This window comes from Numida meleagris, chromosome 3, assembly GCF_002078875.1.
Source record: "Numida meleagris isolate 19003 breed g44 Domestic line chromosome 3, NumMel1.0, whole genome shotgun sequence".
NCBI lineage: Eukaryota > Metazoa > Chordata > Aves > Galliformes > Numididae > Numida > Numida meleagris.
Window position 1 is genome coordinate 40493582 of NC_034411.1, and position 16019 is coordinate 40509600.

The 16019-nt window shown below is 43.4% G+C and overlaps 1 protein-coding gene across 1 annotated transcript in view; it reads left to right on the forward strand.

The window, feature by feature from the left end:
• GALNT2 (polypeptide N-acetylgalactosaminyltransferase 2) overlaps positions 1-4005 on the forward strand; it is a 93406-nt gene extending 89401 nt beyond the window's left edge. The window contains exon 16 of the mRNA XM_021391438.1: positions 869-4005. Within this exon, the coding sequence (XP_021247113.1) occupies positions 869-1024 (156 nt within the window). The 3' untranslated portion in view covers positions 1025-4005. The remainder of the gene's footprint in view (positions 1-868) is intronic.

Sequence of the window (16019 nt, forward strand, 5' to 3'; positions counted from 1 at the left end):
TTTATAACACTGCTAGACTCCATTGCTAGACTCCTTATTAATGCAACAGTGTTACTTCATCTATTTCCCATGCCTGAGGAAAATCACACTTGCAGAGTCATATCATCTTTTTGTTGTTGTCAGTTGTCATGTAACTGTTCTGTTTCTGCGAAGTCATCAGTTCTGATTTTATTACCTTCCTTGTTTCTGTATTTCAGTATTTGCAAACAGATGTCTGAAATGTTGATTTCTTGATGAAGAGGGAATATTCTTGCCGCTTTTCAGATAAAGAAACCAAGGAAGCAATATTTTCTTGTTAAGGCTTAAAGGCAGAATTGGAGAGAAATACAAAAATCTTTTAACGTCTTATATTTTGGGTTTACTCTGTCTGTCCTTGGCATCACCTTGGGCAACAGTGCTTCTGACAGCACAGACTAACAGGTTATTGTCTTTATAACTGAAAGGCATCTGACTGATTTCTAGATTTCTCCAAGCTTGCCTTTGGTGATTGTACTTCTTTACATTCAGAACTGTTGCAGTAGTGGTATTGTGGATGGGTTTTGTGACTTACTTTCTTCCTCAAACCAAAGGCTTTGGAAAGTCAAATATGGTGTGACAGCATATTTGAGAAGTGCTGAAGTAGAAGGAAATGATTTGCTGTATTCTTTATCTTGTGCAGTGCATTAGCTGAAGGAACGGTTGCTTTGGCAAGGCATTCTGTAACATATATACTCTTAATCAAGGATTGTCTAAACTGCATAACATTACTGCAGTACTCACATCTCTCCTAAGCCCAAGCTAGGAAAGCACATGAAGACTTCAGTTGATGGGACTTAGAATGCATCTTTTTCCTGATTTTATGGCTTAATGACTTTATTCTCTCTTCCAGAAATGGGAACAAATTGAAAGCAACTCTAAACTGAGGCATGTTGGCAGCAACCTCTGTCTAGACAGCCGAAATGCCAAAAATGGTGGTCTCACTGTTGAGATCTGCAGTCCTTCGTTATCACAACAGTGGAAATTCACACTTAATCTGCAGCAGTAGAACTTGCAAGCAAAATGCTGTTTCAATTCATAGACATTGGGCAACGTTTTGATTGAATTACTGATGTATTTCTTAAAACTTTCCACGGAACTTATATACCTCAGTATTCCATCTTTATCTGAAAGTAGGAGAGTGCTGAAGCGGACACCAGGGATCCGGTGGACTTGGAGCACTGCAAAGATTTCACTGAACGTGGCTGCAGCACAACTCCTCCTTGGTGTGAAGACTTTAACAGTTCCTTTCTGTCTTCAGTTACGTACTTGCACAGCAGATAACTAACTCTAGGAACAACTGATGTATGATAGAAAAAGGGTCTCAAAAAACGCCTGTGGGGAACAGGGTCTGGGAGGGAGGGTGGGAGAAATTACCAGGAGAAGGTCATTTGAAATCTCCATTTACGTAGAAATGCATTGTTTGTTGTTTCCAAAAACAGAAGTGTCATTTTGAACGTTTTTTTTTTCCTGTGTGTACTTGGTAATTTGAATATGAACTTTTCTATGATGGACTCTAAATATAAATATATAAAATATATATATTGCCAGCTCCCAATGGTTTATATCAATTTTCATCACCCTATAATTATCAACGAAGTCACTGACGTACGTATAACCAGAAATTGGATCAGAAAGCTAAGAGAGTGAATCTTAATGAAGGTGCGGATTTTGTGCTGCTGAGTATGATGTCCGTGCTAACACTGGATGCTTTTGCTTTGCAAACTGGATCTACTTTTTGAAGCTTTGCCCTCACTGGAGATCATGAAACTCAGGAGGAGAAAGAAAACAGCAGAATAAGCCAATGCATCTGCACAGATGATTGCTCGGATTGTTTATTCCAGCTTGGAAATTGATTACATGTGCTCTGGATATCGTTAATCTTGTACTTGATATTTGTGTTGATGATTTCTGTAATATTATGTCCTTAAATACTTCTCTTCATTACAAAATTGTACGAACGGTGCAGATCTTGCACACATGCAGCCACGTGGGTTCAGCACAATTTTATTCTGGGCCCTCATCACAAAAATTTCCTTGTCTCAAACTCCCCTCTTGAGTTCTGAGAGTAAGATGGGATGGGAACATCACCGTTGGCAGCACGAGGTCTGAATTTTAATTTGCAAGGATGAGCAATTAGGTAATATCTCTGAATTGCACTTAATTTATAGGCCTGCTACTAGGGAATTTTCTTGCTTTTTTTTTTTTTGTTTGTTTGTTTCATTATATGGGGCTTTTGGGTGAATTCAGGTTTGGCTCTGGGAATCGGTCTGGATACCAGCAGATCCTATGTGGTGTTTTTCACCATCGAGCCCATGCATTTTGCAGCTTCAATTCAGCTGATGTCATTTTTATAATAAAATAATACTGTCAAAGTTAACTCAACTTTGACCTGTACTTTCTTATGTTTGCATAGACTATGTACTTTTTTATTAAAAAAAAAATAAATAAATGCTTGAATGAGCTTTTAAAATGAAAAGTGAATAACTAGTTTCAGCACTGATAAGTGACACAGCAGTGGTGAGAGAAAAAAAAATAGTGCAGGCATGCAGTGCTGGGAAGTGGTTTTGGTAAGATATGGATCATAGGGAAAAATGTGAGAGTTGATCACAAGGAGATGAAAAACATGTGCTGTACTGTATTTCTGCAGTACAGTCCCCTCTTTCTTTGTTTCTGGAAGTAGAGTAGTTCCTGATTCTTCAGTTTCCTTTGGCTTCATCTATACATTAGGTAAAGAGGTGGTACTCTTCTGGTCAAAATGGCTCTAATTATGTCAGTCAGTGTGCCACAAATGTCTTGTGTCTCTGAAGCTATGACCTGCAAGTATCTGCATACCTTTTGGATGTAGACATTAAATCCAACTTCTCCCATCCATCTGACTTTTTTTTTAATATGTGGGTAATTAATGCTTTTTTTTTTTTGGTTCTTCGCAATCTGTTTTCCCCAAATCTAGTCTGTTTTAGAGGCCATGCAGTGGGTAAACTAGTTTCCATCTTCTTGTCTCTCCCTATCTGTAGCCTTTTAACCTAGCTGAGAACTTGAAGAACATGATTTGTAACATAGCAGTAGATGTCTGAATATTCAGTAGAATAAATGCTGAAATGTGGGCTCAGCAGCAAATCAGTTGTTGAGGTTTTGAAAAACAGAATTTAGAAGGAAAAAGCATTCAGCTTCTACCATGGATATTTCCCCTTGCAGCTTTGATCATAGTAAGCATAGTGCTCAACTGAGATCAGGAGCTGCAGCTCTGAACATTGGCCTCTTAACTCTGAGGCAGAATTGGAAGAAAAAATCCGTATTCCACCTCTTAAGTCTTTAGTGTCAACTGGTATCATATAAAGTAGGAATATTTTCACTAATTCCCCGTGGATGCTGTGCATAGGGGCTTTAGTACAGGAGCTGTACATTAAAGACAGCATTACTTTTCCTTGAGAGAACAGGCAAGAAGTGTTATCCTTTGGTTATGTTTACATGACAGCGTGCCAAAGTTAGTTACTGTGATTTTTTTTAGGGGTTTTAAATATTTAGGAAATTGGCCCATTTGAAAGATAAATTAAGAGCCCTTGAAGTAAATTGTGATGGAGTCTTCTGAGAACTTTTCTTACCGTCTTCAGAGCAAGAATGGTGATATTGTTCGTTTTGCAGATTTTCAAAACTTAGTTTGGAAACTGTTTTTTCAGTTGGTTTGAAAAGTCTGCTGTACAGAGCTTGTACTTTGTTCATTTTATAGATGGAAACCATCCTTGAAAAATTGTTTAACTTAAATAAAGAAGAATGCTTTATAGATAAATGTGTGGTTGTTGATGCAATTAAGCAAAACCAAGGAGTCTGTCTGAAGCTTGTAAATGCTGTTTGCAAACGCTTCGGTTCACTTGGTTGTTTCATAATTGTTCCTCTTATAAAAGTGTGTATACATGAATGTATATTTGTATTTAAGAAAAGTGAATTTGTATTGAATATGATAGCTTTGAGGAAATTCTTATTTTCAAAGCTGTTTTCCATTGGGTGAGTTTACTCTGACAGTAGTTACCTGAAAATAGGCAGTTAAGGCACGTCCCCTACCCAGACCCAGTCAGGTCTGATCTTCTCAAGACTAATGCTGTCCCTCTCTTCACTTCCAGAAAGTGCTGTTCCAAGCACGGCAGGGCTTCCTTCAGCCTGGAGGGACTCGAGGAGGATGATTGCAACAACGGCTCTTGTAGTTGACTGGCGTGCCTGTCCTCATCTGCTTACGTCATGGTGCGTGCCCAAAGAAGGGCAGCAAAGCTGGTGAGGGGTCTGGAGCACAAGTCTTATGGGAAGTGGCTGAGGGAGCTGGGATTATTCTGTCTGGAGAAGAGGAGGCTCAGGGGAGACCTTATCGCTCTCTACAGTGACCTGAAAGGTGAGGCGGGAGTCAGCTTCTTTTTCCCAGGTAACAGCAATAGGATGAGAGGGAACGGCCTCAAGTTGTGGCATTAGAGGTTCAGTTTGGATATTAGGCAAAATTTATTCTCCAGAAGAGTGGAGAAGCACTGGAACTGGCTGCCCAGGGAGGTGGTGGAGTCATCGTCCCTTGAGGGTTTCGGAAAATGTGTGTATGTGGCTCCTGCTCTAAGAAACCTAGGTTTGCAGTCAGCCCCAAGGGCTTAACGGCTAGCATAACCTGCAGAAGCATTTATAGGAAAGATACAAAAGCTTTAATTGTACTGATAGGAGGATTTTTGCCTATCAGGCTGTAGGAAGGAGAATTCTTTGGTGTAAGGTTACTCTCCCTGTGTGCTGGAGGTAGGTGTCTAGTTGGCACCTTTCAAAAAATGTAAATGAAATCTAAACGGAATCTTCTATCAAGAAAATAGACCACTGATTAATATTAATGGTTGGAGAAGATAAAATTGCCCTGTCAGACTGCAGTAAACAGAAGAAAAAATCTTGTATTTACGGATGGTATTTGAGAATTCAAATGAGGGTTCTCCATCTTAAACGCCTTTTGACACCTCTGAGCTGACAGGTAATACTAAGAAGCAATTAGGCTTCTGGGAGTAGCACCTTTGTAATCTGATCCACTGATAAATGCAGAAGTCTGTCTCATGTCTCTGTAGAGTCTTAAGCTTGTTCTGTGGGTGCTTTTCCTAGTAAGCTGCTTAATGTAAGTATCTGAACTGTCCAGCAATTTTTGCGTTCCTTCTGACTACAACTTCATTGTTTCCTTTGCCTTGTTTCCAGATATGTATCAAAGTTTCTTATCTACTGTAACTTCCTGGCTGGAATGTCAGGTCATGCTTTTTTGCCTATTTGTGTGTGTGGATTTTCTGTTTCCTCACAGGCAGATATTTATACCATTTGTAGAAGGGAACATTTAATCTTTTTTCTTAACGTTTAACTAAAATGTATTTTAAATATATGTTTTTCAAGAGGTTCCCTGACTGTATGTAGCTGAATACTAAGAGATTATAACGCTAAACTGCTTGAGAAATAAGGGTGGTTGTCTTAGTTGAGGTGGGTCCCATAGAGTACTGTCCAGTTCCTGCCTGGAATATGACTACCATAACCTTAGTTATTTTTAAGTTACATTTTTATATATGAAAAAGTCTACACTGTTTTACTTGCACTTAAATATAGATTTGCTATATATTAGTGTGATCCTCAGTTGTGTGCATCACTCTCCTCATTCAAACTGAAATACAATGAATTATTTCATAGCGATAATTACAGAATGCACTAACAAGAGGCTTATTCCTGTACAGAATGACTTCAAATGAATAGAAGCCATTAAAAAAATATATAGTCTGGGATAATAGGCTGTGATTACAGAAAGAGGAAAAATGTCAGAGTTGTATCTCTTGTTAGACTGCACATTTTATTTACAACTTATCATCCAGTAGCTATTTTAAGATCTGCCAGTAATCAAGCTTAAAAATTGGGAATTAAGTCAGTGCACAGATGTTCTCTCTGTACGCCCCTCCAAGAGGTTGTTGGATGAATGGGTGCAAAATGCCCTTTTGACTGGATTTGATTTCTTGCACAGAGAGCTACAATATGCTCCTCTGCCGCAGGAAGAGGGACCTGTTTGATTTCAATTTGTTATTTCTATCCAGCAGATGCATGATGTTGTTTTAATTAGAAAAAGTCTTGAAGTAGGAAACACCATTGTTTACTGCCACACTCATATTATTTAAACCTTGCCTTTGGAAATCCGGGCTTTTAGGTAAAAATAGGGGGTTAGAAAGTGACTACTGAGTGCTGTGTCTTGGTTGCATGGTGAAAACTATTTTTGCAACATGCACTTCTTAACTTGTGCTCCTTGTCGAGAAAATTAGCAACACCAAAATGCTAAAGCACCTTGCCCATCCCATAGAGCAGTGGGATCCATCCCCTATATTTCCCCTCCTGGTCATTACAGTGAGACCTTGGGTACCAGTTTGTCCCGTACTGATCCATGGGCTAGCAAACATTCATTAGATATGCCCTGTAGTGAGCTAATGTGGAGTATAAAGAAGGTTGCAAAAAAAGTGGAAAAAAAAAAAAAAGAATATGATGCTGTATTGGTGTAGTTGGCAAGGGTGGAAGGAAAGTGAAGTGGAAGTGTCAGAGAAAGCAAAGTGAGAGGGTAAGGAGAAGCAGCTGCAGGGCAAATTCTCCTCTCTCAAGAAAATGAGGGTCGAATTTTCTTCTGTCTGGACCTAAACTTCTTATTAGTCAGGCTGATCTGGATGGGAACACATGGGAATTGTGGTCAGGGAAGAGGAAAAAACGAGAGAAATCTTAATTTCCTTTTTCCAGAATAGTATTGCTTACAGCGTAGTTGAATGTGTTTCAGGAACGGTACGTTCACAGATTAAGATAAAATGAGATGTAACTGTCCTGTGTGCTACAGCGTAAACTCTGACATCTTCAGCTGTGGTATCTGTGCCAAGTCCTCAGCTTCTTTTTGGATGTGACCTCTGACAAAAGCATTCAGTTCAGATATAAAAGACCAAATACAATTTTCAGAAGTGTTTAGGACAGTTTTTAAAGATAAAATTTAGGCAGTTAAGCATCATGGGAAATCAGTGATTTTGAGAATTAGGAAATCTCATTCTCCACTTGGTTTTGAGAATTAGGAAATCTCATTCTCCAGCTGATCTAATTCTTTTTTTTTCTTTGTCAGCTATTTTAATGACTAATTGTTTCCAGGCTGAAATTCTAGCTTCAACTCCCAGCCGTTTTGTCTGCTAATTAACTTTCATTCCTCAGAATATTCTTTGTTATACCAGAGCTTCTGGAGTCTGATCCTGTCATCTCTTAGCTCTTCGCCTTACAGGCTGAGCCCAGCAGCAAACAGGTTTTGCAGATCACCAGGTTTGCTCCAGCTGCTGTTCTCCAGGCAGACAGAGGGGTGATGAGGAATGACAGTCCTCCTGCCCCAGCAGAAGCAGGATTAGGTCCTTACAGTTGTTAGCTGTCAGATGTCCACCGATGCTTACCACTCATATAGTACTTTGGGATTGGTAATAAAGACAGATAGTTTTTAGACAGTGCTCTGAGAAGCTCTGAATCAATGATACCGAGGGATGGCAGATCTTCCTTGACTTCAAGCAAATCCAGCACAGCAGGATAAATCAATGTTCCACCTGTAGGCAGTAAGGCAGGTTTCTGTGTGCATGGGCAAGCAATAAACAAAACACTGTCGAATGTTGGATGTTTGCATCTCAGGCTACTGATCCAAACTGGTGCTTTTCAGGGCTGTCAGTTTTCTTAGGGAACATCCCCTAAAATTATTCTTGCCCACCTGCAACCTATGACATATTGTGGTTCCTATTTTTCTGAACAACATTGTACTGGATTAGATTAAAAACTGTATTCATACAGCACGTTGGTAAACCTGTAGAAGCATGAGGAAAAGATATCGAAAGATAGTCTCTAATTCAGAGATTGATGGGAGCTCAGAGGGCAAGTGGAGGAAATCCTACTGTGTTAATCTCATTCCTTTGATCCTTCCGTAAGCACTTGCTGTTGTCGAAGTCTGGATGCGGGGTTAGATCATCCTCTGGTCCCCGCTGGCAAACAGTTTCCAGCTGAAATATCCTTGTTGGCTCATGTCAGAGGTAGACAAATATGTGGATGCACAGAGCATCCTGGAGAACAGCATGTGAGTGCATCTCCAGGAATGTGCGAGGTAGCTGTGCTGAGTGAGCACAGAAGTAAGAACAGAGCAGCTGGTATATGGTGTGCTCTGCAGAGAATCCCATCTCCAGCTCTTGTTTCAAATTAGCTTTCTTTTGCTACAGTTTACCTGCAGAGTCATCTGTTTTACATTGTGCATAAAATGTGAAAGAAGGGGTGGTTGATTTTGATATTACAATGGCATACAGCACCAGAAAGTTATTTAAATTTCAGACTTTCATCTGAAAAGATGAAAAAATGAGCATAGAATAGATCAGGAAAATAATTTATATTATTATTAATAGAAGTCTAACACCTTTAGGGATCAAATGCCACATGCTACTTCAAGAACTTTCCACCTATCTAAAATAACTACAGATATGGGGGTGGGGGGGTGGGGGGGGAAGCCAGCATTTTCAATAGCATCTTGGGTAGGTGCAGCATCTTTGACATTCTGGTGTCTTCTCATTATGCAGTCCCAGAGGGTTGTTTTCAGAAGAAAACAAGTTTTTATGGACTACTGAAAACACACCATGGAATTTTCCACTAGCATAAATGCAATGATCTTTGCTATGTATCTGAATTTAGACCTTTATCAGCAGTGCTTGGAGAGAGGCTTGTATGTATTTCTGAATATCCTCACCTGGCACAAAGCAGAGTCTTGGTTCAAGATAAGTTAGTGATAGGATGAGAGGTAATGGCTTTTAATTGAGACAGAGGAAGTTCAGGTTGGATATGAGGGAAAATTTCTTCTCAGAAGGAGCGGTGAGGCACTGGCACAGGCTGCCCAGCAAGGTGGGGGGGAAGTCACTGTCCTTGAAGCTGTTCCAGAACTGTGTGGATGTGGTACAGTGGTCAGTGGGCGTGGTGGGGATGGGCTGGTGGTTGGACTAGAGGACCTATTCCAATCGTAATGATTCTGTGATTCTACGATGTGGTGGTACTTTGGGCTTCGTCGCAAGGTAAAAGTTATTAAAAAGCAGTGACTTGTTCAACCTGAGAACTGTTACACTGAGAGATGTGGTGGGAACCAATGCCACCGTTTTTGTCAGTGCCAGTGCTATACTTGTTCTGTGACCCATTTAATGTGGATGATGAGGTAGGTGCTCCGCCTGTGCCACACAGGACTGAGCCTGGCAGAAGTGAGCAGTGCCCTCAAAGCAAGGACCATTGATCGACTTTCCTGACAGGAAGAAAAGCATCCTTTTTAAGATATCCTTTTTCCTCACAAAGTTATTTACATCTGGCAGAACTAGAGGGCATTTCACGGGGTGACACGGAGGATGGGTGCAAACCCATGTGAAGCTGACTGCTGGGCCCACCCGAGGCAGCTCGCTGTGCTCTGGCTGTGCCTGAACCTTTGGCCTCTCTCATGGGGAGGACTGCGGTGTGCCCGGGCAACTCTGCTCTCTGAGTCAGCGCCTGGAGCACGAGCTTCCTGAGGAAAGCCAGAGATGGCAGCAGAACAAGTTCCCTGCTGGTTCCCGTGTTCCGGTTCCCTCCTCTTGGCAGAACAGAATTTGATTTTTCTCACCGCTATTATGGGCTGCGAAGAACAGCTCTTAAATTAGCCCTGAGGAGGTGGAAAGGTAGAGCGAGCTCACCGCGGGGAGTTGGATTTGACGCACGCACAAGGCACAAGTTCTACCTGACCCGACTGATGAGCTGTGCTGCGTGCAGTCTCCTCTCTTCAGTTTGTTTTTTGCTATTTTAATTAACTTCTGGCCACCGTGCCAGATGCTTGTCCTGCATCTTTCCAGCTGCTGCTGTGCAGTTAGTGGTGATCCTCGGCCAGATCCCAGCTTGGGTGGCTCAGCTCCATTTTGGGAACACCCCGTGGAACTCAAGGCCTGTGTGAAGGCACGCAGCAGCCAGCACTTGCCAGGTGTCTCCTGGGGAGCCAGGAAGGGCTGAGCTGGGCCTGTGTGCTGACAAGGGCCTGGTGTGTGAGGTGGTACTCTGAAGAACCCCCCGGGGAGGGGCTGGGCCTTCCTCAGCACCCGGCACTGCAGAACTTTGGTGTTGCTCCAGAGGGAGAGATGCCCTCTGGGGGATGCTTCAGCCTTAGTGCAGGGTCCCACAGCACAGTGACAGCAGCAAATCACTGCTAGTTTTTGTTAACAAAATGAGAAACTGGGTTAAGTACCTCAGGCAATGCAATCCCAGGGGCTGCTGTGAGGCTGTCATTGCCGGAGAGGCTGTCAGCTGCAAAAGGGCACTGCTGCCTTGCAACAGCGGAACTAACAACATTATAAATAACTCCTTGTTGCTAGAAAATAAATGGCAAGATAAAAATTGTTTTTCTGCTCTAGTCTTCTTCCTTTAGGGAAGTAACAGAGCTATTTGGTTATTTGTGGGGGCCAACAGCAGCAAAAGGAGTGGGCAATAGGCAAGGTGAGCATGTAGGAGAGGAGAGAGTTGCATGAGCAATAGAAAGCTGATGCTGGCTCCTGCTGGGTCTGCTCGGGTGCCTACATTCAGGGTGCACATGCTTACTGCAGGCCAGGGTGAAGGCAGGTGTATTTTATGCAATGTGGAAGTAGCTTTTAAAACCACCGCAGTGCACAATGCCTTGAAATTGACTGCTGTCACCATAGGTGAGAGAGTGCTGCTGAATACGTGTGACATGTAACTGCCTGGTAGCTGCTTACTGCACTAACCCTGACCCCTGTAGGGAATGCAGGTGTTTAGCGACTGGTCTGAGTCCAGATGAAGCGCCTTTCAGATGCATGAGAGCTGCTCTTGTCCAGTATCACACTTGCCCAGCTCCTGGCTGCAGCAACACATTTTCTTGATTAAAAGTGCTGGAGCCTCTCATATTTTAATCTCTTTGTTGAACCTGACTTGCAGTATTTAATGGCTCTGGTTGTGGGTCACCATCTGTATTTGCTTTAGTAAATGCCTGACATTATCTGTTGTCAGCGAGGATAGTCACTGTGGGTTTCTGCAGCGACATCTTTGCAACTGCTTTCCTAAGCAGTGCCCCATCTGCCCTACGTTAATTGTGGAACGGGAATTTTAAAAGTGATTTGAACAAAAAAATTGCTTTGCAAAGCTAGTTGTTGGGATGTCTCTCTCCAGTGCAGTGTCAGAAATGGCGCTGGACCAGGTGGTGCATTGTTGGGCACAGCAGTGGAGTTGAATCAGACACAATGTGAAGAGGAACAGCAGTAGAAAATGGAGGCAAGCTGACAGCTACGGAATTACTTTTTTCCTTTCAAGTGTTGGGTGGAGGCTTTCTTCTGTGGTTACTTATGTTTGTACAGCAGCCTCTTTCTGCTTAGATTTTGAAGTGACAATGCATGCACATGTACATTAATTCCAGCAGTTTGTGTTAAAAGGCTTTGGGGTATAGACAAACTAGCAGGCAATGCACCTCTCCAGCTTGTGAAATTATTCCGGCATGGCTGGCTGCAGATGCTGATCTTGCAGCATATTTAAGGAAGGTCTCCCCCCTCCCTATATTCCCTCACAGATGGAGTATTATTTGGAATTGTGTCTGGCTGCTGGAAGCTTGACAAGATTTTATTTATTTATTTTAGATGTTGTGTGTCTGTCTAAAAGAGATTAGTGTTTTCCTTTGCTGTTTCCTCAAATGACGATGACGTGCTGTGATTCTGCCTTTTTCTTCTTCTAAGCCTCTGTGTAAGCTTGAAATCCAGCCCCAGGTTGTGAAAGTATGAATGAGAATATTCTGGCTTGTTGCACCTTGTCATGTTCATGTCACCACTGGTTCCAGCTACACTGGGTTTGGTGCTGGGGCAAGGGCTCTGTAATGGAAGGAGAGCTCGTCTGCTTAGGGCTGGCTGTCCTCCTCCTGGTCTGCCTATGGGCTGTGAATTCCTGGTGAGTCTGAGGATTTTCTTTACCACGCTTCTTGCTTCTGGAATGAAGAATGGATTTGGGGTTCCCAGGCAAAACATTTAGCAGGAAACGGGTTGTGTCATCACAAGCACTGCTGGGAAATCGCATTCATTCCTGGGAAGTGGGAATAGCAGAAGAGGGAGAGAAGACTGTTGTAGTCCCTATGGCCAGAGGGTGCACTTGCATCCAGGTGAGCAGCAGCATTTGGACAACAGTGGAGGAGGAGTTTAGGCTGATGAGGCAGGGACCTTCTGTTTTTCTGACAGAAAGAGTAACAAAAGATTTGGGGAAAAGACAGAGGTCACAGAGGGAGAAGACAAGGGGAGGAGGAAACGAAAGACAGTGAAGTTAGGAATGCTGAAATACAGCCAGGGCAAAGCTAGGCAGAGGTGCCCCCATAAGGCCCCTTGTGTTGGAACTATTTTTATCATGTTGACCCCAGCCCAGGTCCCACGTCCTGAGCTCTTCAATTCCCATCACCCTTTTCCTTTCTTAAACCCTCACTGCCAAAGATGAAACTGTTGCTGGCTGTGCATCTGTCCTGCTCTGTAATCAAAGGGAACCATGGAGATGGTCTGTGCAGAGCTGGGATGACTTTGCTTTGCAGGGGTCTGATGAGACACAGTTCATTAATGCATGTCAAGTGCTTTTCTGAGCCTTGGATGAAGGTGCTGTAGAAGTGCCCGGGCTCGGTGGCGGCGGGGCTCTCTGCAGCGCCTGTGACTTGGCACCTCTTTCACTCTGCTCCTCTCTGGGGATGGAGAGGCAAGTCGAGCAGGATATTAGAAAGCACTGCAAAATGGAATGTTAAGTTTGGCTTAATTAAGAAAGACTATGTTGCTGGAATTACTAATTGCAAATTCTCCTGAGAATAATTTAATGGGAGATTGAGTTATTGCAAGGCCTTGGCCTGATCTGAATGGATGCCATTGTTCTAAATGACAGCATTGAGGTTATGCATGTGTATGTGTCTCGGTGCTAATCAGATCCTGCGTTTCATAATTTCACAAATTAAATTCCTTGTTTTATTCAATTAGCATGCTGAAGATGACTCGCGCTGCTGCTCGGAGCTCTGATCACGGCGCCTGGTTACACACAGCATTAGCTCAGGTCACAGTGCATCCAGGGACCGGTGAGCAGGGCGCTGGGGGCAGCTTTCCTACCACAACAGAAAATTCAAAGAAATTCCCATTTGGCTCCTCACAGCTGAACGTGTTGGCCAGCGTGTGGCAGGGGCCTGTGGTCATCTCTTTTGGTCATCTCTGGCTCAGTGTCTGTGGAGTGATGTACTTGTGGCACCAGGACAGAACGCTCAGGGGCTGCCCCTTCAGCCACCTGTCTGCTGGTACAGCTGCAGAGCTCAGAGCTGCTGAGCATGCCAGACTCCTCCTCTTCCCTTATCAATAGTAGGGGAGCAACTTGACAAAAACAGCCACGTAATAGAGGCTGGGTCCATGGGGATGTTAAGTAGCTAAGGTCAAGGGACTCACTGCTGGTTGCTTTTGGTCATGTTTTATGTTCACCGAAAATCTGTATTTTTCTTTGGACAATTTAGATGCAAACTAAACTTCTTCCCCTGGAAAATACCGGTTGCTAGGAAGAAGTACATTGTGAGCAAGGTGAAGGTACAGCAGGCACCTGACACATCTCACCAAGAGGTCAGTGCTGAGCCACACACACTATTCTGCCTGGTCCTTAGGGGGACACAGGCACATGGCATGGGGAAAATCTCTCCTTTCGTTGCTGGCAATGGCATACTGTAGCCCCACTTCAGTTTTCTTTAGTGAGGTTTCTGCTTCCTTTGTGGATTAGGATTTCAATCATGCGATGTGTGTTTAGCTTTTTCTGCAAATGCCATGCGCTTGGCTTGTGGATGATGGTTCCAGTGGGTACCACTGGAGGTACAGATAAAGCTCGGTAGGGCAGAGTCAGAGCAGTAAGGGCAAAGGGCTGTTACCATTCAGCAGAGATGTCTGGAGCCCGTGTCCCTGTGCTCAGCCTGAGGGGCAGCTGGAGGCACTGCCCGAGGTGTTGGGGAGCAGCAGGGCCCTTCCCTTTCCCTGTGTGCAGTCTGTGCTGCGGGCCTGGGGCTCTGTTTGCACTCAGTTCTTTCAGAAGAAAATGTATTTGTACTCAGTGGCCGGGTAAAGACGTCAGGTTTTCAGTCTATAATCATCTGAGAGCGAGAATGTGTAATTTATCTATGGGTACTTTCTCCACGTCCTTTCACCTACACGAATTGCCAAAGCTGTTCTAGAAAAGAACGAGGCAGAAAAGCAACGGGTAATATATCTGACTGTATTTCAAAGTTGCTGATTGTAAACAAACATTGTTGAAGAAATAAATTCACATGACAAGATATCAGAGTGATACTATAAATCCATTTTGTTATTGTTGCCACACTTCACATTTTTGGAACTCAGAATTTAGCTCATGGTGTACAAAACTTGTAAAAATTTATTGCAAGCGTGCCTTTGTGTAGAACAAAACCGGTGTCACAAAAGTAGTTCCCTGTCCCATGCAGAAATACAGTTGTGGATCGCTCTGAGAAGAGGTCACACACATGCATTTCCCGAAAGACGTGGCTGTTAGAAAACTGCTCAGAGAAATTAAAAAGAGAAAAGAAAAGAAAAGCAATTGCAGTGTATGCTTTACCGCTGGAATTTACATTTTCAACAGCAATCTCTGGAATTGTTAGGAATATGGAACTAACTTTGCAACAGAATTGCAGTCGCTGATGTGAGCACAGCCCGATGGAGCTGTTTTGAAAGCACTCTGACAGCTGAGGCCAACCTTTGTGTTCGGCGCAGTCGCCGCATTGCATGGAATGTCACTTTAATATTTTAAATATAGATTAGAATGAGACGTGGATGGGAAGATTCCTTTTCCAGAATTCCCATCGTTCCCATCTCTCCCGTGGTGCCCCCTCAGCCTCCCTCCCTCGCACTCCCAGCTCTGCGCCTACTAGTGTGCACGGTGTAAGCAAAGGCATGGAGCGAGGCTGGCGGTGGAGCAGGTGCAGCTGTGCAGAGTGGTGGTGTTAAACATCAGCCTTTTCTTTTGGACTCGAGGCAGCAGGGGAGGGGGAGTGCACATGCTGGCACATAAGTTAGAAGGGATCATCTGGCTCCTCTCTGCGTGCCCAGCCCCTCCTGTTCCCTCTGCCTCCTCACTGCACCCAATTAGCCTCACCTGTGCTGGATTAATCTCTGGCAAAAATCGTTGCTTTGTTGTCCCTGATCTCCCTTCAGAACATGGGGTAAAGTTATTTTTAATTTCTGTACTGAAATGCCAGGCAAACATTTGGCTTATAAACTGAGGAAAAATCCAGGCTGCAAAAGTAAGTGTGAGACCTGCAATTTGTTTTCCATCAAATGACTAACTTGGTTTCATAGAGAGATGCAAATAGTTCAGCACATTTTGCACACACCTTGGCACAGATTAATTGAAGAAGAAGGACTACAAAGTGACTTTGACACCGAGTGGGTTGGAGCTCTGGACAGAGGAACCTAGTGTACTGGGCTCTTCATTGTTTCTAGGCTTTTTTTGGTAACTAGTGAAATTGAGTGCTCTGTTTGAAAGCCAGAGCGTTCTGTAAATACTTGAAGAGTAGAAGTGGTTGCAAGCTTTTTCGTTCTAAAGAACAGAAGTGCCAGGGCTGGGAGCAAAGGGCATGGGCACTCATCTTGCCTCTCTGCTTATCCAATCGGATCCTGAATGTCCCAGCCCTACAGGTTGGTGCCCTACTCCTTTCCCACTAGGTTCTCCATCCAGATTCCCCAAGCATTCCAGGATTGTTGCAGTTACATCAAATGAGCACATTTGCAGAGTCATGTTTTCACAGATAGAATTTTTGCACTACACATTGTGTGGACCACTTAGACATCTAATGCTAGCAGTCATTACTTCAGAAGAGTGATACAAAAGGGATTTACCAGTAAGGCCTTTCTGTGATACCTAACAGCTGCTCACCAGCCCAGTCAGACTGGTAAGTATGAAGGGTTTAAATAAATGGG